This window comes from Ruditapes philippinarum, unplaced genomic scaffold (genome assembly GCF_026571515.1).
Source record: "Ruditapes philippinarum isolate M1 unplaced genomic scaffold, ASM2657151v2 ctg17_1_1_1_1, whole genome shotgun sequence".
In the NCBI taxonomy this organism is placed as follows: Eukaryota; Metazoa; Mollusca; class Bivalvia; order Venerida; family Veneridae; genus Ruditapes; species Ruditapes philippinarum.
In genome coordinates, this window is record NW_026865484.1 from 878,224 (window position 1) to 902,900 (window position 24,677).

Sequence of the window (24,677 nt, forward strand, 5' to 3'; positions counted from 1 at the left end):
ATTCATATACAAAATAGAAATAAATTTTCAAGAAATTGATGTTTCCATTTTTTTTTAATTATTTTTACCTACTTATACTTTGATATGTATATGTATTGTAAACTAATTATTCATCAGTGAGATATGATGTTTATCACTCACTGTATAGTATTACTAGTATATATATTAGTATTCATTGCAAAACATTATACTGTCTTGAAACACACCCTGAAATAAAAAGAACATTGATGTTTCTCCATAATATGGAATACATCTAACTTCAAGACGAATATTCTGAATAAATTTCTAACAGTGGCACATATATTTGAAATTTCTCATATTTATTTGAACATTTATACCCTGTTCATGGAATTCAGGGTGTAGAATTAGACATGTACATAATAGAAAAATGTTATACTATTAATATTTTCTTTCATGAAAGAAGATTTAGGTTGAAATTCATTGAAACCAATATCAGAATAGTAACAATAGAACAGACATTTAATCTGTCTCATATATTAACAGTGATACAGGGTAATAAAGGAAATTGTTCCTGAACATGTTAAAATGATTTGTTTGAATGTATTCAAATTTATTTTGATATTTCTGATCACGAATGTCATTACAATTGAACTTTCATGTTTTTATGACAAACAAGATAGTTTGTCACCTATTTTGCTGTCATCTTCACTGTAATAACATATACAAGTCATCGATGATCATCTCCTCGTGTTTGTCTAACCTTGCTGGTAACCCTGATATATCGCCATAAAAAGTCCTTGTTAAGTAGATAAATTTTAAAGTGTCATTCTTTTACTGACTCTAAATATTTGTCTAGTAGACTGGAGATAGCCTTGCAAGATATTTAATCAGATTTTACAAAATACTGTCGCTTACTTAATCAATCATTTAGTCTTTGATGATCAACAAACCTGTGCATAAGTGAATAAAAAAAACTATCTAAATTTGATATTTAAAAGATACATTTTTTTCTCTTTTCAAATATCATGATATATATCATTAGCATTTTTATCAGACATTTCTTCTCAACAAAAAAAGCAATTGATATTTTATAGATATAAGGTGTTTTTATGTATGAATGATTTGTATGTATCAGGACTGATGTCATGAAAAATCCTTTGATTGCAATGGTATTGAATTTTAAATGATATTCAAATTGACATTTAAGGTAATTTGAATTCTAATGATCTTTACCATTTAAATACTATCGGTCATTAACACAGCTATGTTGGTATTTGGTCTTATGTAAACAATGACACAAAAACTGCACTACAAATTGCAAACTTCTAATTTCAAATTAATTAAGCAGGTAGGTCAATATTGTAGGGGTTTATACAAAATTGTCATAACTCCATAAACTTAAAAAACCCTAAAATATATTTAATTTAGAGAAATGTACAATACCTATTGAAGCTCAGTTAATTTATCTGCATAACTACTTTATACCAGAGAATAACTTAATGATATTGTTTTGATATTTTATTATTTATTATATACATGTATATGTTTTTTGTTTATTTTAGATACAATGGAACCCGGTGATCTTGCTGATCAGCTTTCTTTAGTAAGTAATTTGTAACCTTTCTGCAGTGTTTTTTTGGTATCTATTTTGTTTGTTTTTCAAAATCAACCTTAATGGCCATTAAATTTAGTTAAACCACAATGTAACAGGGGTTGGGAGAGCGGGTTGTGGGAGATGGAGCCTACAAATAGTACCTGGCAGGACAATTACCCCCAACAGCATTAATGCCAAGATGTTGCCATGCTTGTGCAGTTCAGCAATGATATTTATGTCTTAGTGCTGACTAAAGCGGCACCCTAGGTTACTTTGGATGCTCAGAATTTTGCTTACTATGACCTGAAGATAGATGCTGCTTCTTAAAGTGAATGGTTTGACATGAAAACTGAATCTGTTTTTTACTTTTCAATATGCAGATGACCAAATTTTTTTATATTTTATTTATGGATGATAGGAAAATATGTGTTGCTGCATTCATATACCTGTTTCAAATGAATTTCATTTATGGTTTGTCTGTGAATCTGCCAAATTCTTCTTTTAATTTCTATAATTGAAGAGTGATTTTCTGCCTTTAAATATTTAAATTGAAATTGAATCTATATTTTTGTCTATTCCATCCATGCTTTTATGATAATAAAGCAAAAGGTGGAAAATCAATCAAATTTTAATCTCTTAAGTCTAAGTTAAACGTTAAATGTATTTAGATCTTGTCATAAGAAGTTTAATCTTTTAATTCTATTTAATCAAAAAGGTTTTTTTGTGTTTGAAATTCAATAGTTGAAAAGTAATATTTATGCCTCAGAACTTATAAATCATAATATTTATAAGGTTCAAACCTGAACTCTTTGAAATTGTAAATTTCACTAGATATTTGATTTCACTCTGATTTGTTAAACAAAAAACTTAACAGCAAAAAGATCTATAAGTAAGCCACCATTGGCATGATAAGCTGGGTGAAATATTTGGCATTTGTTCCTAATTAGTCACATGCCTAGTTGGTCAAAAATAAAAAAACAAAGGTCATATTACTTATTTTCAAACAATTTTTAGATGCCCTTTTGTCTTTTGAATGAATATATTTTGTTGTTTTTCTTTCTAAACTCATTAAAGAAAAAAGTTTTGAAACAAGTTTTGGAATTTAAGGACTGTTGTCAATTAATTACCATTTATATACTGTACATTTTGTGTTTTTATACTATACTATTCTATTTTTGTGTTTTTTTATACAAGGATGAATGGGGGATATATCTTTTCATCTTTGTAAAAATTTTAATCAGAGCTTAAAAATTTTTCAGTCTAAATTGAACCAAAGATTTGTGAAAGGATTTAGTATATTTGTGTTTAATTTGAAAAGTAAACTTTGATGAAAAATGTTGTTTTAGACAAGAATTATGAACAAATTTACTCTGACATGTGTGATTATGGTCAGGATATATTTCTGTAAATAACAAGCGACGGAGACGTCCAAGCTCAAAGGACTGTTATGTTGACACATTTTAAATATGTAAACATCTTAATGTGTAATAATCTTTAAAGGACCATGTAATACATGAATGTGTTCATTGCTTATTAAAAAAAAACCCTGATAGATTTAATTCTTCGATAATATACCTAAGTAAAGACGGACTCTTTGAAAGAGTTTTTTTGTTCAAGGAAATAAAGATAGTTGAAATAATGTCTGGGGAAGTTTCAATTTCTGGGCAGGTAATGTCTAACAATTATACTTTTTATTTCTATCACTTGAGATTCATGTTTTAATTATATATGTATGTTTTAAAAAGGTTATATAAAATGGTTTGTTGTAAACGCAGCCAATAACTTTGTTCAGTTAAGTTGCTCCAACATGTCTTATACATTTAAATATAAAATAGCCTCTTCAATATACAAACATAAATCATGTTTGACTTCCTCAGAATTTTGACTACATGAAGCATAAATATGTAATAAGGGAAGAAAAACTGATCAGTTGTCATTGTTTTGGGTTTTTTTTATTCCTTTTCAATAACTGTTCTTATTATATTATATTATTGTATGTTCCTTTAATAATCACAAGAAATCTCAACTTTCAATACCTAATTGTTCAAAGTACACTGTAGAAATTCATCTACAAAAAAAAGAAGGAAAGTGATATATTTTAACTATCTTTACCATTGATTTAATGATTATAACAACTTCTAAGAAAGTATTTAACGTTTTTTATAGATGGATAAAGTGAATGAAGTTAATGGTAGAAAACATTGTGTTCACAGATTATGCTACCATTTATCAACTTGTCAGAAAACTTATGATTCCTATGTTAATACCTTACTCTCATCCTCAGAGAGCTTGTCAAAAGTTTTATCATAAGCTGACAATTATCCTGATATATCTGAGTGCCCATGATGCAGTTAATGGGCTGCCATTGATGATAGAATTCTGATGCATCACTTAACTCTTAGCTTGCTGGCAACAACTGACTCTTGTCATGTGACCTGTGCAGACCAACATCTGTCCTGTCTGTTCATGGTCTGCACTGTTCCTTATTCAGTCAGTAAATATTTTGAAATTTTCTCTAAAAATGATAAATAGTTTTGTCCAGATTCAAAAATCATTAGAAGGATAAGTCCATTTAAGATGTTTAGCATAGTAATGGTTAATCTCTGTTCAAGTTTTAAAGGAGTACACAAGTTTGTCATTCTTATCTGTAAATTGGTATCAGGTGTTGAAATATAAATGAGCCGCGTCACGACAAAACCAACATAGTGGGTTTGCGACCAGCATGGATCCAGACCAGCCTGCGCATCTGCGCAGTCTGATCAGGATCCATGCTGTTCGCTATCAGTTTCTCTACTTGTAATAGGGTTTGTAAGCGAACAGCATGGATCCTGATCAGACTGCGCGGATGCGCAGGCTGGTCTGGATCAATGCTGGTCGCAAACCCATTATGTTGGTTTTGTCGTGACGCGGCTCAAATGATTATATTGTACACTGATTATATATTGTTAACCTATCTAAAATATTGACATTAATGTAGTAGTTGTCATACAATCTGATACAAGTATATTATTATAACAATGCTGTATTAAAAACAGGCCAAGATATATAAAGAATGATAAGGTCATAGGTAATCTAACTTAGCAAGACCTTTGATCATTTAATAAAGCTAAAGAATGAACTATGACTGACAAGGCCTTCAGATTTTATTTCAGTGAATTTACATGTATCCCACTAAGATACAGTATAAATAATGATAGAAATATTTCTTAAACTAGCTACCATATTTCTTTATAATTAAATTGGTATGTTTCTACTTAAAGTATTTCAAAAACACAAGATCACAAACAGCTTTAGTCATCTTTAAACAATCAAAGAGAATCTACAAAGTAGACATACAGGGTTTTTGAAGTGCATACCATTAAATAAATTACTAAAACATACAAAGTTAAACAATATTTACACATTATAGGCACTTATTTTAGAATAAATGTTCAGACCAGTTGGCTTGAAGATATCTGTTTTCTCCTTTTCATATATATTATTCCTACATTTTGTACATACATGCTGGGGCAAATTTCAAATTTTTAAAAGGATTCCACTGAGGATTTTCATCCTAATTCTGAAAATATTTCTATATAATATTTTCATATTCACCCATTTAAAGAGCACCATTTGATAAGAATTTCAATTTTATGTTTGTATACTTTTGAATCTAAGTGGGGTTCCTTTGCTATTTTTTTTTATTTATTCTAACTCTCTGTTATAAATATGACCAATCAATCAATTTAAGTCTGTATTCGTTAACCCTTACTACACTTAATATCTAAAATGAACTGGTCCATCTTTCAATCTTGAAAAATCTATTCATCTTTTTAGGGAACTTTTAAAAATAAGTACTGACCGTATAGCAATCAGTACATATCTTGATCAGGTGGCACATATGTGCTGGTTTTATGTGCTGGTTATTTGTGCTGGCTGGTTATGGTCTGCACTGGTATCATTTGTAGATTCAGTCGCTGCCAGCAGAGGTTAATATTTGACAGAAACCATAAAGGTATGACACTACAGTTTAATAATCATTTGACAATTGTCATTGTATATAAACAGGTACAGCAGATGGTGATGGAGATGAAGACAGGGTTCGCAAATGCCATGGAAGAACTGTCCAAGATTCAGTACGGTGATCAGACACTACAACAACAACTAGTTGACAGCAAGAAACATTGCAGTGAGGAGATTGTTGCTATGAAACAAGTTGTAGAAGAACTCAGAGTAAGATGTTTGCCATTTCAATTCTTTAATGATAATTTAGAATAACAATTTTACCTGTCATTATTACAATTGACAAACAAAAGTATCAGCATAAACAAAAGGGTATGTTAGTAAATAAAGAACTGAATCAACAATATTTACCTAAGAATGGTTTTGTTGTTATTTACTTTGAAATAGAAAGTGTGTGTACGATTCAGACCAGATGATTTTTTATTCGAAGCAAAAAATAAAGTCTTATTATACAGGAATATATTTTGTCCAGTAAACTGATTGTCTGGTAAATACGAAGGATCCCAGTATATGACAAGATGTTCTTGGTATTGAAAAATCTGTTACATAAAAACTGATTTTGTGTGTCTTCCTATGCTTTCACTTATGGCACTAGAGTCTTAAATAGGAAAAAATATCAAGAGAAAACATTCATATAAGGTTGGCCATTAGAGTGTATGAAATTCTCCCTCAGAAGCATAAATCATAACAAAATTACATGAAAGTCTGTTACCCACAACTGCTTTCTTCTGGACTCAATCTTTGTTGATTGACTGGTATCTGTCCTGTATGTTTGTGAGCTATATAAACCACTGTACAAACCATATTTGTATACAGCAACTAAAACATTATTTGTAAGATAATCAGTTTCAGATCAACTTATAAATTAGACTTGTACCAATGAAATAATGAACTTACATCAGTCAAATAATGAAAAATAAATCCTAAATATATGTTTTCGGAACTTTTTCCCCTTGTAATAAATCAACTTCAGATGCTATAGTTTATGAGCCTGTTTTTAGAATGCCAGACAGTGCATTATGGGACATTAAATGATTGAGGCTCCCAGAATGTAACAGCTAATACTTCTAAAGATGTTTCTACAATAAAAGTGCAGTTTATAACATTTCTTTTCTGTAGTTTAACTCTGAAAGTTTGCCAAGCATGCTGATCTTTGAAAGCATGTTTTATAAGTTTTATACCATCTGCTAGATATATTGTCTCACTAAATTACATCACACCTGATTATAATGAAATAAATTGTAAAGAAGACTTATTAAAACTAGGAGCCCAATGCAGAGTTTATTGCAGGACAAAAAGTGTTAGAATTAAATGTAATAAGGTGAATTCTTGAACACTGTGATTCTTTTTTAAGGGTTGTTTAAACAGGTGAACAAGGTTGTTTAACATTAAGGTTACAAAATGTTTAAACAAGGTAATATGTTGATTGTCACTACGATATTATGTTATCTTATTATTGTCATGTGACATTAAGATTATCATACAATGGTATTGTTGACTTTAGGAAAAAACAACATGTGGAAACGAATTCATCTAATTTTTGGTGCAGTATTTTTTATGTCTGAAAAAAAAATTCCATGATTTGTTATCATGATAATCATTATTATTATTTTTTCCAATTTGGAACTGCCTTAAATAGTTTCAAGAACTTCTGTATCATATAAAAAAAGATATAGAAAACCTGAACATGTCAAATAATTAACAAATTGAACAATGTGTTATATATTATAAAAGATCTGGAAGGAACACATGCATGCACACCTGCACACACAATAATATTACCTGTAAAATTTTCATTCAAACATAAAAAATTAAAATCTTTCTCACCATGTACACAGGCCAGGAAGCTGCACCTTGGAAACATAAAGGAAATGTGAAATGAAAAATCTTTTACGTAAAGGAAATGAAAAATTTTTGCTTAGCAGTAAAGAAACATGCCAAGTTATTGTCAAGATTTTTTTACTGTTTATGCACGTTCCTGTAAACTTTTCCAAGAAATTACATTAGCAGATCTATTGTTTACAGTAATCTTTGACAAGAACAATGTTAACCTTGCATTCTATAATTTGCTACAGATTAGAAATAGCTGATGTTGCTTTTCTTTGTGAAACTAACAAAATCAAGATTCCATAGATAACTAATGTAACTACATGTACATGAGATTTTTTTAATATGACTGGACTGGAAATATTTTTTCAAGATTAATTTCCCGTTTGATGTAGGTCTAGACCTATCACCTGTGTGAAAACTTTCAGATCACTCGCTCTTTTCCAGACTGATTATTCTAATTTTGAAAAATGTGAAATGTGAAAGCTTTGAAACATTCACAAATATGAGTTTCAATTTATTTCTGAGTATATATTTTAATTATCTTTTCCACATCTTTCTGTTTTAAGTGCTCCAGTTGATCTATGTAATAACTTAAAATCTTATGTTTGGTCAAGGGAGTCCCATTTTTAACTACAATGTTGTAATGTGCTCTTAAAATTGTCTGGGCTTTTTTCTAATCAGAAAATTGTGTTCATAGAATATTCTTCTATTTTTTTGAAACTTAGTTTTCATGTTTTGCACTTAATGAACAATGTTTTATATTGTTGAACACAAAATTACATGTTTTGTTTATTGTAAGTCAGATCAGTTACAAAACAATGAGTGTTTGACAGACAGTTATGTTACCAATAAGTGTTAAAATGATGTTGTTAAAATTAAAATAGTTATGTCCTACGTGACAGTTTAATTGAGGATCTCTTGTCTTTGAATACTGCTTACACTTTGTGTCATGTGATTTGAGCAGAAATTGTAAACAATTAACAGCTAAATTCTGTTACACTACATTCTAGTTGACAAGGTAACTACACAACATGTACCTACAAGTATATTACTGTACTTACTCATTTACTTTGCAATAATTGTAACACAAGTGTGGTTCACACCCAACCATCTATGAATAACAGGGACTTTGAGATTACCAAATTCTGGAAAATTCTGGAAAAAGTTCCTCCCTGCAAGGGACAGTAACATTTATCCCTGCTATATGGAGATGTTTGATAGTACCTCCCCCCACCCCCACCCCCAAACACACAAACAGTGCTTTGACCTGGCCGTGCATTGACATGACATATTCTATGCTGCCCTGTGTGCTATGGGTGGGTGCATTTTTATGTCATTGACTATAGCTTTGCTCTTTGTTTAAACAAAATGCTCTTCAGGATTTGATTACAAACTTTCAGAATGAAGTTAAAAGTTTGAGTGGCCGTCTGCAAGAAGTATCTGATACACAGAAAAGCTTGCAGGATAAACTAGACACCTATCAATCAGATAAAGACATGCTCCTGGATGAGCTAGAGCAATCTGGAGCTATTAATGACCAGATCAGGTAACCTACCAAATTTCTCCATTCCAAAATATTTATCTAAGACTTATAGGTGCCAACCAAATAAAACTCTGATATGTTTGAGTTATATGTTCTGCATATGTTGAAAATAATTGTTTGTATGCAAAGTCAGTCTGATTCTTGTTAACCAATAAAAATGTTGTGGCAGCAAGGTGTGTGAGTAATTCTTCAAGAATATTTTTTTGCAGAAATCATCACTAGTTGGCTATATTAGCAGAACAACTGTACAGCATATTCATTCAGTTGTGATATAATATTATATATTATTATGTATTAGAACACACTTTTTAATATTTAGAGATTCATTTCAAACTTGAAAGTAAGAATTATACTGAGTTAATTATAACAATTTTGAAGTGAATGAACCCTTTTACTTTAATACTGCTTACAGTATAGTGTAGATGATACGGTACAAGGTCATTTTTTAGAATTTTAATTAAATGATAAGATAATATGCTTTCTTCTCTTTCAGATTAGAAGAATATTTCTCGTTAATGTATACTTATAATATATATCTTGATGATTAATTTCGTGAATGTATACATATATATTTAGATTGCGACTGTCTGGTGGTACGGTAAAAGACAACAACAACATTATACCCCCTGATGTAGCCCCCATGGTTCATCCATACCTAAACAGTTTACAGAATCATCATAGAGGTGAGACTTAATTAATATCTGATGTTTATTGCGCAGAGATTCACTGGATTTCTTTTTAATTTGCAAGTTACCCTGCAATGATATTGACAGTGGAACCAGTATTAGCCAATTTAGATTCTGTACCATTATAAGATTAAACAGACATTAACAGGGATCTAAATTCTGTTTTTTTTTTTATTTTCAGCTGGTATTTCAGTCTGACAGTTTAGATTATTTTGGTTCCACTTTTTTTTTCTGTGCAAAGGTGTCTGGAACTTGACTGGTAGTGTGGGAGATAAATTGATATCTTGCAGAAAGTTATAAAATAACATGTATTTATTGTAAAATAATCAGACAAGCCACACAAACACGAACATTTAGTAATTTAATTTAATTGCAAACGTTTCGGCTATATGCCTTCATCAGTGCAAAACATAATAAAATTACCGGAAGCGACGTCATAACTTAACACGCGTTAAACGCGCGAAAAACGTTATGGCGTTTAGCGGCAAAACTATGATAACATGTAGAAACAAATATTTATGCTATAAATAAAGCTGGTACATGAATTAAAATGGATCAACAGTGATACAGATGTCTATTAGACAGTGTTAATAAAAATAAGATAATAGACAAACATATTAATATTCATGTAACCTATTATAAATCAAACAATACTTTATTATTTAGTCCATTTGGAATCATAGTATTTAATTTATGAATCCAAAAAGATTCTTTACATAACCGGTCCATGTTGTTGTCTATAATTTCTATAGGTAAAAATGAAAAATCTGACAATGAACACTTATTATCGTTTGATCCGAAATGGATCGCAACATGTGAAACTGGATTAACGTCACTTTATTGTAAAAGAATTCTCATGATATATTTTTGTCAATATACTAATTTCACCTTAACAGGTAGACTTTGTCCAATTAGTTGATTATACCAAAACATTTCAAAAGTGTAATGAACACAGTTTTAGTTAAATACATGTAGATGTAAAAACATATTACAACATTGTACCATCTGTCCTCCAAACCTAAATAAATTTCACTTAGTCTGCAGTTGTTTGGTAATATGATTGGGTACTTTGTTATACAATTGGAAAATGAAGAAATTATCACTGTTTAGTTTGTTTAAATTCTATATAAATTGTTAATTGTATATTTTGAAAACAGGGGTAGATGATTATAACTCAGATTCTTCACTGACAGCAGCAGTATCAAGAAGTTTAAACCTGACACAGGCTCTAGGAGAAAAATGTTTGAATCTCGACATCTCCACAGCCTCTAGTGATGATGAGGACAATAGCAGACATTCTAGGGTATGTTACTCTATTCTTTTACCTATTAAATATGTAAAATGATAATGGCAGGGTTCAGGCACTAACTATGATCACAGAAATTCTGCCAGACAACATGAACTTACAATGTAAGACTTTGAATCATTGGCCTATCACTAGGGTTAGTTCAAATCCCTCCAGGGACTATTGGATCTTTAATGAAGAAAGCTATCTGGATTGCTGGAGGTTTTGTTGCTTTTTTTTCCTCCTGTAAAACTAAAGAGATAATTCCAAGTATAACCCCAGGCATGTTCCTAACACAAATACAGCAATATTATTGTTTTAAAAAAGACATTTTGTAAATTATGTGCTTGATGCAAAATCACAGCACATGAAATCCATTTGAGAAAAAGTTTGAGCTATAACTGTATTACATCAAACCCTGGAATTTTTTACCTTTTATTACTTATGAACAATAATTTTTTTTATAACTTGTGAACAGTAATTTTTTATCACTTGTGAGCAGTAATTTTTTTTCATTGACAACTTACACGCAATCATAGTGGGCAAAAGCAAGAAAGACTGGTTTTAATTAGATTTAGAGCATTTTCAAGCAATGAATGAATTGTACATTACATGTATTCTCTTTATTTACAGAGTGACAGTGGACATCAAAGAATGAAAAGACACAGCAGCTGTAAGTATAAAACATGTTGAATATATATCTTTATACATAAAATGTGTGTCTGCCATTAATGCAGATTGTATTGCATGATCACTATAGAGTTGTTCCCCTTGTTTAGTGTTTTTCCTTTAGAAATAAATGTCACATTTAATGTGTATACCAGTTGTTAAATTGTGTTAAATTTCTGAAATCATGAAATATTAATGGTCTTTTAGATTTATGTATTAAATAATTTAAACAAATATGCATACATGTTCAAAGACAAGTAAGTTGTCTTAAACACAATCTTGATGAGCATCAATTCCCATATTCTGAGTTGAATTTATTTACCTTAAGTGTTTGTCACATAGATTGACCCATGCTATAATATTCTAAAAGACAGTCAAACCTGTATTAAAGATCACTTGTGATCTTCTATCAAATAAATATGGGTGGGTTGGGCCTTGCCCCTTTGTGGCAGATTTACCAGCCAGGTATGTTTTGAAGGAAAGTTTATGCTTAATATGCTTTATGGCATCTAATAAAATTTAATGGCATTTTTTAAAAAATGCCTTTTTATTCAAACATATCACTTTTGTTTTCCCTGCATCCAAACAAGTGTGTCCTTGCTGTGACTCTTTCCATGTACAAAATCATAAATACATTTTGTAAATTATAAAATAATGGAAACATCTTATAATCTTCTTTTATATGGTTGATGCATACTTGGACCATTTGCAAAAAAAAAGATAATTTAAGTTAGTTTATGCTATTCAAAGGTCTTAATAAACAGGTTTGACTGTTGTGTGTGTTATATAAATAACTTTTAGACTGTATCCTAATTATCTTGCATGTACATAGTTCAATATGAAGAAACTAACAGACACAGTCAAAAAGTGCCACCACATCAACAGGTTCTTGGAGAAGGTAAAAAATAAAACAAATAACATATGTGTATTTATTCACCACACACATATAATCTAACTTTATAGTTTATAGTTAAAAATGTTATAACTTAGATTATTCTTATAATAAATGTGTTCAAAGCAACTAATATTTATACTGTAAACATGCAAATGTTGGAAAATCAATGGAATATGAGTATTGCAGAAGTTAAATTGTTAAAATGTTATGTAAGTAATATAATTAATGATACATAATATTGTTAATATTATAAAGTTTTACATTTTGATTGAGCAACAACAAAAACGAAACGAGCAAATGAAACATTAGTGTCTTATCGCACTTTTGGAAATGACAGTCATTGACTTCATTGTAGTCATCTGGTCACGTTTACTTTTTTGTCATTCTTTGGCTGTTCAACTTTATATTGATTCAACACAAATGTTTCCTTCCATTAATAATGAAACAATATTAAAATGTCTTGACTAGTTCTGATATTATAATGGAGAAAAAAATATTAAGAAATGTAAATTTTGTATTTTATTTCATATAAAATCTATTGCATGTTACTTTTAACAAGTATCTGTAGTACAAAGATGATATAAAATGTACATTTTCTACTGTTATAGTTCATCGGGAAGAAGCTGCACGAGATATAGCTGACGTAGAACGTGAGTACTGCTCACAGTTATGGGCCCTGATAGAGGATTACATGAACCCACTGCGGGACAGCGAGATCCTCGGGCGACGAGAATTACACCTGCTGTTTCCATCTTACATTCCACATATCTACGAACAACATTGTATTATACTGAGAAAGATGGAAGAAAGAATGAAGAAATGGAAGAATAGTGGTGTCATCGGTGACATCTTTGCCAAGTTTACTGAATCACAAGATGTAAGTTTTACTCTTTTAAATACAGATGTAAGAGTTAAAAAAAGTTCTTTCAGTAAATGTAAAAAACTCTGTAAACAGTGACCTCTATTTCCATATTCTAGTATTTTTCTGATTTAATTATTATATTTTAACTATCCAGCTTGCTTACAGAACGTCGGTGGTTCTACTCAGGTGCCCCTTCATGCCTGAAATAATGCACGGAAGGGCACCTGAGATCATCCTCCACCACTAAAGCTTGAATGTCCACAAATGACCTATACTTTGTCGGTGTGACATAAAACCCAATCAAACAAACAAACAATTAATCTTTAATTTCTTTCCTTACTGCATAAAGAACCTTAATTAAGCTCTATTATTTACATGTATATAATATATAAAAGTATAGAGATAAAAGTTACATGATAAATGTGATAATTTCAGGGTGATGGTTTGTTACTATATAAAGATTTCATCAATGACTTCCCTACAATCATAAACTCTATGAACAAATGGTTCACTCATTCACCACATTTCAGAGAACTTATGCAGGTACGTTTGATCAATTTTTTAAGTTCTGCAAATTTATGTAAACAGCTCAGTAGAAATTTACCCTACTTAATATGAATGGTAAAAAAAAGCATTAAAAGCAGAATTTATCCTACGGTAATTTTGATAAATAGTGGTAGACATTCACTTGTTTTATATTTCATATAATTGTAAGAAGATAATGCAATTTAACCTGTATATTACATTATACTTAATAAAAATGGTGTGTCCACAAATATTTTAATTTATGAATGTTGCAAAAACTTACATTTTTGTTCATCTTCATTAGTATTACATTGATTAATATCATTTTCAGAGTCAATGTCTGGCGAATGCCCCAGTATTAACCTTGTTGCTAGCACCTTTACAACAAGTACCCAAATATTCCATACTTTTAAAGGTAAGATTTCTAAACACTGTATAAATGAATGTTTTAAATAAAATAATCAATAATTATTGTACAAGTATTTACAGTAAGTACTTCTATTAAAAGTTTTGTCCAATATCTTTGACCCTCATTTCATAGAAAATCCTAAGTGTATCCTAAGTCCTAGGATATAAGACCAATTTTAGGACTAAGTTAAGACTGTTTCAATAAACATTTTTATCTTTAGTTAAAGATGTTACACTTTAATTAAATCAATTCTCTTGAAAAAACAAAGTTAAGAAATACAGTAGCACATGCTTTAACTTGAATTCGCAAGGTGTTTTTATGTTCATCTGCATTATCATTTAGAAATTGAAGGAGTCAAAACATAGGAGTCATATGCTAGGATATTTTCTTTGAAATGAAAATTGTCTCAGTTTTGATTTTAAGACTGATTTCAGACTTAGGGCTTTATATGAAAAGCAACATTGAATATCATGAAATGCAAACCTGAAAATCAAGCATCAAATGTACTCCTGCATCATGTTTTTTACAATGTTATCTATTAGATAAATGATAATACAATGTACTAGACTAGTAGTACTATATTACAATATGTGGGTTCCCGTGCATCTGTGACTAAATTTTAGAGTAATTTTGTTTAAAGAAGTTGACAGTTGCTAGTGTCAACAATTGCTTGTACATGTACTTACATAAAGACTAGTTACAGAATTTGAGAACATTCATTAAATGTACTTATTCATTTTCATGCATATAGAAGAAGAAAAACAAAAGGATTTTATTTTGCAATGATTTCTTATTCTAGACAGAATGTAAACAAATATATATTTTTACCTGTATATTTAAGTAAATATTTATATGTTGTTTGCAGACATTATTGAAGCATACACCAGCAGACCACCCAGATAGATATTACCTGGAATCTTCCCTTAATCGACTCAAACAATTCCTCAACAATATGAATGATGACCTTGAACATGCCATGCAAGCTATAAACATCAGTAGTCAACCAGTTAACAGGTTTATTAACCCTCTATCTTCATTCTTATAATACCATCTGGAGGACACAAATATCTTTAATGTTTGAATGTTAGAGGCAGTAACAAATAATAAATACTATGCTATCAGTATTCAGACAGGTCAACCTGACATCTGAAGTATCTGTCCAGAATCTACACTATCACTACTCAGTTTTAGAGTTTTGATATTGAAACCAACATTTCTTCATCATAGTGCAGTAACAGGTTAACTCCAATTAAACTATTTCAGAAATTAAACCGTTACTGCACTAAGGTGATTTATGATGGACAGCATACAATTAAACTAGAGTAAAAGTTACACTATGTATGTATATATTTATATTATCTTTGTTGTTCTTTTCTTATTCATACTGTCTTATGTCAAGATTGTTACTCAGCAAGAAACTTCTATGCAAAGAAGGATATTTTCTATAACTTTCTTTTTTAGTGTAAACTATTGATTCCAATTTACTTAGCTAATTGATAAATCTATATCTTTATAATTACACATGTGAATAAGGAAAATGGAAAGTAAAGGTATTCCGTTAATTGTTCTATATTTAGATCAAGAGACACAGGTCATTCAGCAAGGTCAAAGTCAAGTGCCAGTAGCGGAGAAGCCAATCATATATCACGAGACTCCGGTGTCCACTCCAACGAAGAAGAGCGTGCCAAATCTCCAATGTCTCCCAACACGACACGCAGGTATGATGAACGTCCCTAAACACATAATGTTGTTGCAGTAGCTTATGTGGTTATTTTAAGTAAAAGGCACAAAGTAGGTATCATATTTATACTATATGATATACAAATAGGGATTTTCAAAAAATTATTGAAGTGAAATAAATTAAATACAGTAGTAAAAGTTGTAAATATGTAGATATTTATAGAATTTTTTAATTATTAGAAATTGGTTACATTGTACTTAGAGTAAATAGATTGTAATTGATTGTTAATTTTTCAGGTATTTGCTGCAAGTTTTAAGAGAGAAAAGGGAACATGGGATTCAAGGTCATGCGAGGCAAGATGGTCATCCTTCCACACCAAGAGGTCGTAAACAAGCTGGTTATGGTAGTCATCCAGACCTTTCCCATCAGCCACCAGCAGTTCAAGATGGACGAATGTCACCATATTTGAATTCTCTACCTCAATCTAAGATGTTTTCTTCTCTTTCAAAGCTTCCATTGCCCAGGGAAAATAGTCATAACAGGAGGTCAAGGTCACACAAAACTCCTGATAGACATCGCCCTGTAATCAACAGAAATTATCTCCGACCTTTAACGCCACAAGTGATTCCACAGTCAACAAGTGCTCATAATTTTGAAAGTGCTAAGCGTAGGGAGGAATTTGCAGATAAAATGAGGCAAAGACCTGCTTCTGCAATGGAATTTTCATATGGGTCACATGACCAGCAAGATGAATTTTTGGAGTTGTTAGCTCACCAAGCGAGTTTAGCAATCTCACCTCCACATTCCAGTTCCAGTGACAGATCTAGACAAGAGTTACAGTTATCTCTACAGAAGCTGCTGGCAGAAACAGGAAATACAGGGGAACAGTACTTTGAACCAGAACGGGAACCAGAGGGACATGTTTCATATCATAAACAGTTCTTGACGGCCAAGGAAAGAATTCTAAGGCAAGATGTACAGGCAGAGATGTATCAAGACCCAAATCAGGTAGAGGAAAGTGCACAAGAGGATTATGGGATATATGGTGATGATGATGAAGATGATTATGAAAATGATGCAGAATTTGATCATGATGTAAAGCCAATGAAACTTTTAGAAGATTCCCATAGACCAAAAATAATGATTCCAAAATGGCGTCAAAATGCTTCCCCACAGCCTCCTAGTTATAATCGAAGTGTAACTCATATGAGCAAACAGCAGACTGGTTCAACTTCTGAAGAAAACTTAGCTGCTTCATTAGCTCAAAGTTTATTTGATGACAAAAAACAGAGTACCCTTCCAAGAGAAAAAAAATCAAGAATCAACCCAAACAATGTTGAAAGCTCAGCAGATAATGTTCAGACAAATGGAAGTTTAAAAAGAAAAATGCCCTCCAACAGAGCTGAGTCACCTACAAAATCACCTGTACGACAAAGTCCAATACCAACAAGTAAACAAAGTCTTCCTCATGGGAAATCATTGTCATTTGATGCCTCTCCAAGCAGACCAAGTAATTTGAATTTATCTAACACAAATTCTCAAGCAAAAACCTCTGTAAGTCAGGGAGGTATTGTCTCAACCCATGCTGTTGTATCTCAGGATCCCTCAAGTCCTGAGCCGGCTACAATGGCTAGACCAAAATCATTCACTAAACTAAATGATGTTATAGCTTATACAGCTGACTGCTTGGAGAAAAGTGACGGTAAACTTGAAACTGCAGATGACAAAGATTTGGGTAATAATGAGAACACTGATAGTACTGGTGCAGTTGTTAATTCGGGTAAATTAACAAAATTGGATATTTTAGCAGACGAAAATATGAAAGTGTCGTCTGTTGATAATTCTATCACATCTGGTCAGTCAAATGGTAAATCAGCCAACAAGGAGAGTCAAAGTAAAACAAACTCAAAACTCTCCTTTGCAACATCACCAGTGGAGCAAACAAATGCATCACAAAGTCCTCTTAATACAGACAGTGTTGTTTACTATTTCCAAAATCGCAATAAAATAAATCAGGGTAATTCTACAGATTCTTCAAGTCCTACCAAATCACGTCTTCCAACTTTTACCAGCATGGACAAAACCTCAACACCTATTAAAGAACAAAAACATTTTCAACCAATCACAAGTGTTTCCCCAACAAATGAGACATTCAATAGTTTCACTAAAAAGGAACGTGGGAGATTTGTTCGAGGAGATGAAACTGACACTGAAAATAAAGTTATAGTGAACAGATTAGATAAAAACAAAAGTCCATCTGAATTTGATGAAATGAAAGATGATTCTGAAGGGGCTACAAAAGAAAGAGTGCTACGAGCTGTTGATAAGCTTAGATTAAGTTTTGAACGTAAGAAACAAATTAGTGAAGAGAGGAGGCAGACTAGAGCTGAAGTTGTTTCACCTACAAATGTTAGCATACAGAAGCAATTCAATGAGATAAATTATGTGGCAAAAAAGGGGGAAACAAAACCTGTGGTTCTCAAAACATTCTCATCACCAACAAATCAAGTTGTGGTTAATTCTCCTGTAGATACAAATGAACAAATGGTTAATGAAGAACCAACAGAACAAAAGCAAGGTTTATATAGAAAAGCAGGCTCTTCCAAAACACCGTCAAAATTCCAGTCAGAGCCATCTGCTTCTGCTAGGCAGATACAGAAGCTGGAAAGGGCTACAAGTCCAACAGGAAGATCTTCAAGCCCCACTAACATGAGCTCTTATGAAAAATTTAAAAACCAAGTTGAACAGTCTAATATAGTGAAACCTGCAAGAAGGGGAACAAGCCCTCAGAGGAATTCAGCAGAGGTTTCATTGATACCCAAAAGGTCAAAGAGTCCCACAAGGGCCTCTATGGAAAGGGAACGACCTAAATCAACAAATGACCTTGGTGCTGCCCTGGCAGCAGAGAGTGAAACAGCTAACCCTGCAATGAAAAGTGCTATGAAAGAAACAAAAATTCCAGTTTTGAAAAAGACAGGTGTGACACTCTCAAAATCATCAGAAGATGTATCAAAGATTAAAAAGAAGTCACATTTCAAAGACCAATTGAAGAATATTTTTGGAAGAAAAAAGTAAGTTAAATTAATGTAAAATTTAAATACATGTACATGTACTTATTTACTGCACAGGATCAAGGTAGCTTTGGAATAAGTAAATAAAAGATATTTTTAAAGGATAAAAATTTGTTCAAATCTGTTTTTACTACACATGGGATGGGTTTGTTACATGCAGGTTTTGGAATCAAATGCCTTTTGCTTACAGGGTCACTGTTGCGTTACAAGCTCACTTTAAACTTCTGGAGTAGTTGTTGGTTTGCTGTTGAATTGTTGGTGGTGATACTGGTTTTGGTACCTGTACCTGCACAATTCTATCATAAACTGAAGAAACATTTTTTTTTTATTTAGAAATAACTTATTTTTTAACTCAGTCAGTTTTATAATTGATCATATTATTAGATTGAATTTCAGTTTCTTAATCATACAACTGAAGAATGTTAAAAAGTTAAAGTATTGACTTATATTATGATTATTTGTATATTGTATTTTTCCTTCAAACAGATTTCACACGAAAAAGAAATCTCACTGTTTTACCTAGGGTATGGGAGCATGAGCCTGCATGTATAGTACATGTTGGAATGCTATTGATCATCTAATGATAAAAAACATCATCTTTGATTTATCATTCTAAGTTATACATTGCATTACAGCAGTGTTGTCCAACATTTTGAAAAATTGTTGGATTTTTTTTAATTTTTTTTTTTGGTAGTCCCAACTTAACTACAGCATAACAAGTTTTAGTTTATGTTTTTAAAAGCTTGGAAAATTTGATTCAATAACCTATATAAAAGTTTATTTTAGTAACATGTATTTTGAATTCTGCCTAAATTACCCACCCACATTATACAAGAGGAAATTCTATAACATTACACTTACTCAAAGTATTTTATTAGGTTTTTACTACCAAATGATTGCATTGTTATATTTTCTGTAACTTCTACTTACCATATCATTTCATTTTATAAAGACCGCAGATCTCAATGAATCGACCACAGCTGACCACACCTCCCTATCAGGCAGTATGTATTCTCATATAACCAGATATTTACATATAATACTGCTGTTTTCAGATGCTCATCTTTCACCATTATGCACTATTTAGTTGTTATAACATGCTTGTTGCTACCTCCTAACCAAATTCAAACCTGTATTTAAACAGCACTTGTCTTTGTGATGAAAAAACATGTATTTTATTTATTTTAGTCTCTTTTTTCAAATACAATTTAACTTCTAATCTAAATAAGTATCAGGATTTTCAATATACTGGTATACTAGATTTTCAATTTTTGTGTCAGCCTTTATATTACCTATATCCATAGCCTAGTTCATCATTTAATTATTCAAAGAAGTTATAATTATTTTGGGTATTTTCTGACCATGTTTTTTTTTTAAGTAAAGGAAGAAAGTATTTAGTCCAGTTTTGTTGAGACATTACAAATATGATTTATCAGACAATAAAGAATAATAGAATTCTTTGTAACAAAGAGTTCTTCTCACACTATTTAATGATGGCCGTTAAATACAGGTTTGACTGTAAATATCTATTTGTGCCCTTCTTATATTCCTATTATTTTGTTTTATTTCTAGTATAGATATAGAAAGTTCTTGCATTAAAAATTTGATTCTTCATTCTGTCAAGAATTATAATTGTATTATGATTTACCTTAAACCTGGGACATAATATAATCAGACAAAAAAACTACTTACTAAAAAAGGGGTCTTATGTTGGTATCCAATTGACAGTCTGTTTGGACAAAAATATAGCATGGTGCTAAACTCTAGTAGCTTGTCATGTAACATTATATCCGAGATGAAAGATGCACAAAAAGTCATACTGTATACATACATATATAGGTATATATTTAGGTATATATTCATGCAACATGCATTGTAATCTTAATCTCTAATATCTTTGTTTTTCAGTATAATATATTATTAAATTTACTATAGTTTAGGTTAATATTATCTGTTACATTTAGTACATGTACCAAGGTTTTGTCTTTTGCTCCAGAAACCTGTCTTATCTCTTTAGTTAGCTAGCAATTTGTTTGACTGTAGTCCTTCATTAGTTAACAATTTGCTTGTAGATTATCAATTCTGATTTTGTTTTGATTTTACAGTAGCTATTTTATTAGTAAATTAAATATTTAAGAGGAAAGACCATAATTTTGTCAAATACCATTCAACTCAGCTCAAATTTTTTTATCTAGAGAAATTGATAAATACTGGTTAGTTATCCAGGAAAGTCGTTTAGGAGGACAGCCAAGATTTCTCTGAAATTGTGTTGAAATCTGCATAAAAATCAAACAATTGCAAAGAAACAAATATACTTTCTACTGTTAAAATATAACTGGATTAGATCAATATGTAACCTTTATGAAGTAAGTAATTTTCAAGGCAACACTCATTTTTAACAGATTTCTTCCATGTACTAGATATTTTTTTTTTAAGTAAATTTATATAAACATGTTATTTCCTCTTAAACGAAATTAACATTGGTAAAACCTGAAAAGTAATGGTAATAAATGTCTCTTCTTTCTAATTAGATATTCTATTAATAATAGCTAGCAAGGAAATTTGAGAATATAAGCTCTTTCATATAAAAAGACAATGCCATTTAAAAGAAAATGAACACTTGAATTTTTTCTATTTCAATTTTCTTCAACTTAATTATTTTTTTAATATTTTGTATTTGTTTTTACTTTTTATAGGAAGAAATCGAAATTGTATAGTTTCAATGGTTATGACCCTGATGAGGAATACAATAATCATGTCACCATAGCTACAGAAACCTCATTCCAGTTGACCAATGACGCGATGATGTTTCCACTTACAAAAGACCGTCGCTCTAATTCCGCCTCTCAACTACTACAGAGTTATCAGTTTGAGGATGATGACAGTGATGACCCAGTTAGTGAAGTGTGAAAAATACATCAAACTATAGTACAGTGTGCAAAATGCAGCTAATAGTGCAGTGTGCAAAATAGTGTAATGTGTAAAACCATTGGTACAGTGTGCAAAATGTAATTTATTAGTGCAGTACTAGTAAACAAAGTGGTAATTGTTAGTGCAGTGTGCATACTGCTATTAGTGATGTACCCTGACATGTAAAATTTTACGGCCTGTTTACATACTGTTGATATAATTATTTATTTAATTATAAAAAGATGGCTGTGAAGTAATTGTAAGCAGATCAAAATGTTAGTGGAGTTATTGAATTATTATTTTCATTATTGAGTAAACTGCCATGATGATATAAACTTGATCATTTCAAATAATGTGAACAAAGATTTTAGATGTTCTTTAAAAACGAGAAAACAGTGAACAAAATGTTCAGTGTTATGATGAAGTAAAAATGCCAATCCTTTTGAATACTGTATATTACTAGGTACTTTATCAGTGAGAATACAGACATTGGAAAATGATGTATTATTATTAAAATGAAATCTTACATGAGCCAGAAAATAGAAAGAAATCTTGCATGAACCGGAAAATAGAGATGTTTAAAATCCGAAGAAAAGTAATCGGTTTTTATGAGCCTTTCTTTGTTTTGAAAAATTTGCCACTCTATATGACCCTTCCTTTTTGTTTTTCCTTGAAAAACTTATCTTTTTATGGCCATTAATCTATCACAATTGTAGAAGTATATTTCAGATTTTTTTGTTATCTTGACTCTGACTTATATAATTGTCATAAACACCGTATGTATTCAGCGACACATTTTCTAAAATCTATGACATTATTTTACTTCCCAACTTATCTCACTATTATTTAACAATCTTTCTGAACATGTACATGTGTATATTCATTGCCTTGAATGTTTGGTTGTTTCAATAAAGTAACTAATTTATTGATTTATCTATAAATTTTATTTATCTATTTTTTCATCATTAAAGGTAATGTACATGTTAAAATATTAAGAATTTTTCTTATTTATTATTATGTATATGTATGCACACAACTTTGTTTATATTGGCAGCAATAGTGGTTTATTGCAATGCACATTTCATCAATATACTGGACATCTATTTCATAATACATGTATAATGATATAAATACAGAACTTAAAAGATGTGAAAGTGTTTACTTATTTGTTACAGTAATGAAGGTAAGATAAGAAATTCTGGAGCGTATCATAGATGATTCAATCTTTGGTCGAAGGCTGTCTAAAATCAGTTTCACTTCCTGTAAACTTACAGGGTAGAACTGAATATAAGAAAAATTTTCATTGGTCACTTTAAAATTATTTATTTTTGCTAGTCATAGTCAAAATAATAAAATAATATTTTGAGCTGAATCTGTGATACTTAAGTTGTGTTTAAGAGGATGTGATATTGCTGATACATCAAAATACAGAGTTTATTATCAGTTGTAGACCAGTTACAATTTATTCTAATGCTTTGATTATCGGGCCATTTAAGCAAAGCAATGGATACTTTAAAGTCACACACCAAACTTGTATGGGCAATTCTTCCTGTTATTTCAGTACATTGCACTCTGATAAACTTTCCAGCTTTACTGATTAAGGAAGATCTCCAATGTCTCTTCATGCATTATTTCAGGTAAAAGTAGGTGCCAACCAATAAACTAACTGGATAGCTTCCTCAATATCAAAGCAGTCAGTGAAAGATGGCTATATCCCATACCACAGTAAAATTTGTACTGGGTTGTTGGTCTCTTAATGATGATCATTTGTGCCAAGGTACAAATATTTTGTCTGATGTCACTATCAAATGTTTAAAGTTTCAAAGAAAATACCTCACAGGGTATAGGATATTAGTGGGGTGACAAGAAAAAACATAACTAAAAGTATGATGCAGCAGCCTGCACTGAGGCACAGATGAGTAGGATAGCTCTCACTATATAATAGTCAAGCTAATAACTTTTCATTAATTTAAAAGTTATGAAGCAGACACAAAATGTTGACTTTTTTTCATTTGACCATTACAAATGACCTTGACATTGGGGGTAGCAACCTGGTTGTTGTGCTTTGCACATAGTCTCAGAATGGTGATCATTATTTTTATAACTTTTCATTAGTTTTAAAGTTAGTAGACAAAAAATGCAGGCTTTTTTACCTTTGACCTTTAAGAGTGACCTTGACCCTTGGGGCATCAACCTGGTTGTTGCATTTAATATCATCTCATAATGATGACCATTTGTATCGAGTTATTTTAAAAACTTTTCAATTGGTCAAAAGTTATGGAGCAGACTTGATGAAGTTATGGACAGCCAGATGGATCCCCTCAGCTACAATGCAGGGGATTAAAAACCAACAGAATTGAGGGACAAGTGACTTGAAGTCATAAACTTCAACCACTTAGCCACATAGACCCAGCTACCTTGACTGGAGTTTTTTTATAATACCCTTCTTAAACAAAGTTTAAAAGGGATGGGAGTATGCAGGGGTGAGCTTGTCAGTTTGTTGGTCATTCTCATATTTTCTGGACCAAGGCTAAAGCTTTTAATACTATTTTGTACACAGATTTAATATGATAAATAACAGCTCAAGTTTGAATTTGGTTTCAGACCAATATCTTTGGGCAGTTTTTGCGAGATCGTGCAGTCTACTTTGTTGACATTAGGCCACCTGCTAGAGACCTATGCTCATTCATGTCAGCATATACATTTGCAAATATTCCCTAACATGTCAACTTTTACAAAAATACTACATACTCG

At 31.1% G+C, this 24,677-nt stretch overlaps 1 protein-coding gene across 1 annotated transcript in view; it reads left to right on the forward strand.

Annotated features, from left to right (window-relative positions):
- The window catches only part of LOC132729292 (uncharacterized), a 38,231-nt gene extending 15,161 nt beyond the window's left edge, over positions 1 to 23,070 (forward strand). The window contains exons 5-18 of the mRNA XM_060715018.1: positions 1,524 to 1,564; positions 5,603 to 5,767; positions 8,788 to 8,933; positions 9,507 to 9,613; positions 10,774 to 10,919; positions 11,535 to 11,574; positions 12,403 to 12,468; positions 13,074 to 13,342; positions 13,763 to 13,870; positions 14,184 to 14,267; positions 15,127 to 15,275; positions 15,839 to 15,979; positions 16,239 to 19,013; positions 21,710 to 23,070. Of these exons, the coding sequence (XP_060571001.1) occupies positions 1,524 to 1,564; positions 5,603 to 5,767; positions 8,788 to 8,933; positions 9,507 to 9,613; positions 10,774 to 10,919; positions 11,535 to 11,574; positions 12,403 to 12,468; positions 13,074 to 13,342; positions 13,763 to 13,870; positions 14,184 to 14,267; positions 15,127 to 15,275; positions 15,839 to 15,979; positions 16,239 to 19,013; positions 21,710 to 21,923 (4,451 nt within the window). The 3' untranslated portion in view covers positions 21,924 to 23,070. The remainder of the gene's footprint in view (positions 1 to 1,523; positions 1,565 to 5,602; positions 5,768 to 8,787; positions 8,934 to 9,506; positions 9,614 to 10,773; positions 10,920 to 11,534; positions 11,575 to 12,402; positions 12,469 to 13,073; positions 13,343 to 13,762; positions 13,871 to 14,183; positions 14,268 to 15,126; positions 15,276 to 15,838; positions 15,980 to 16,238; positions 19,014 to 21,709) is intronic.
- The last annotated feature ends 1,607 nt before the right edge of the window (positions 23,071 to 24,677 follow it).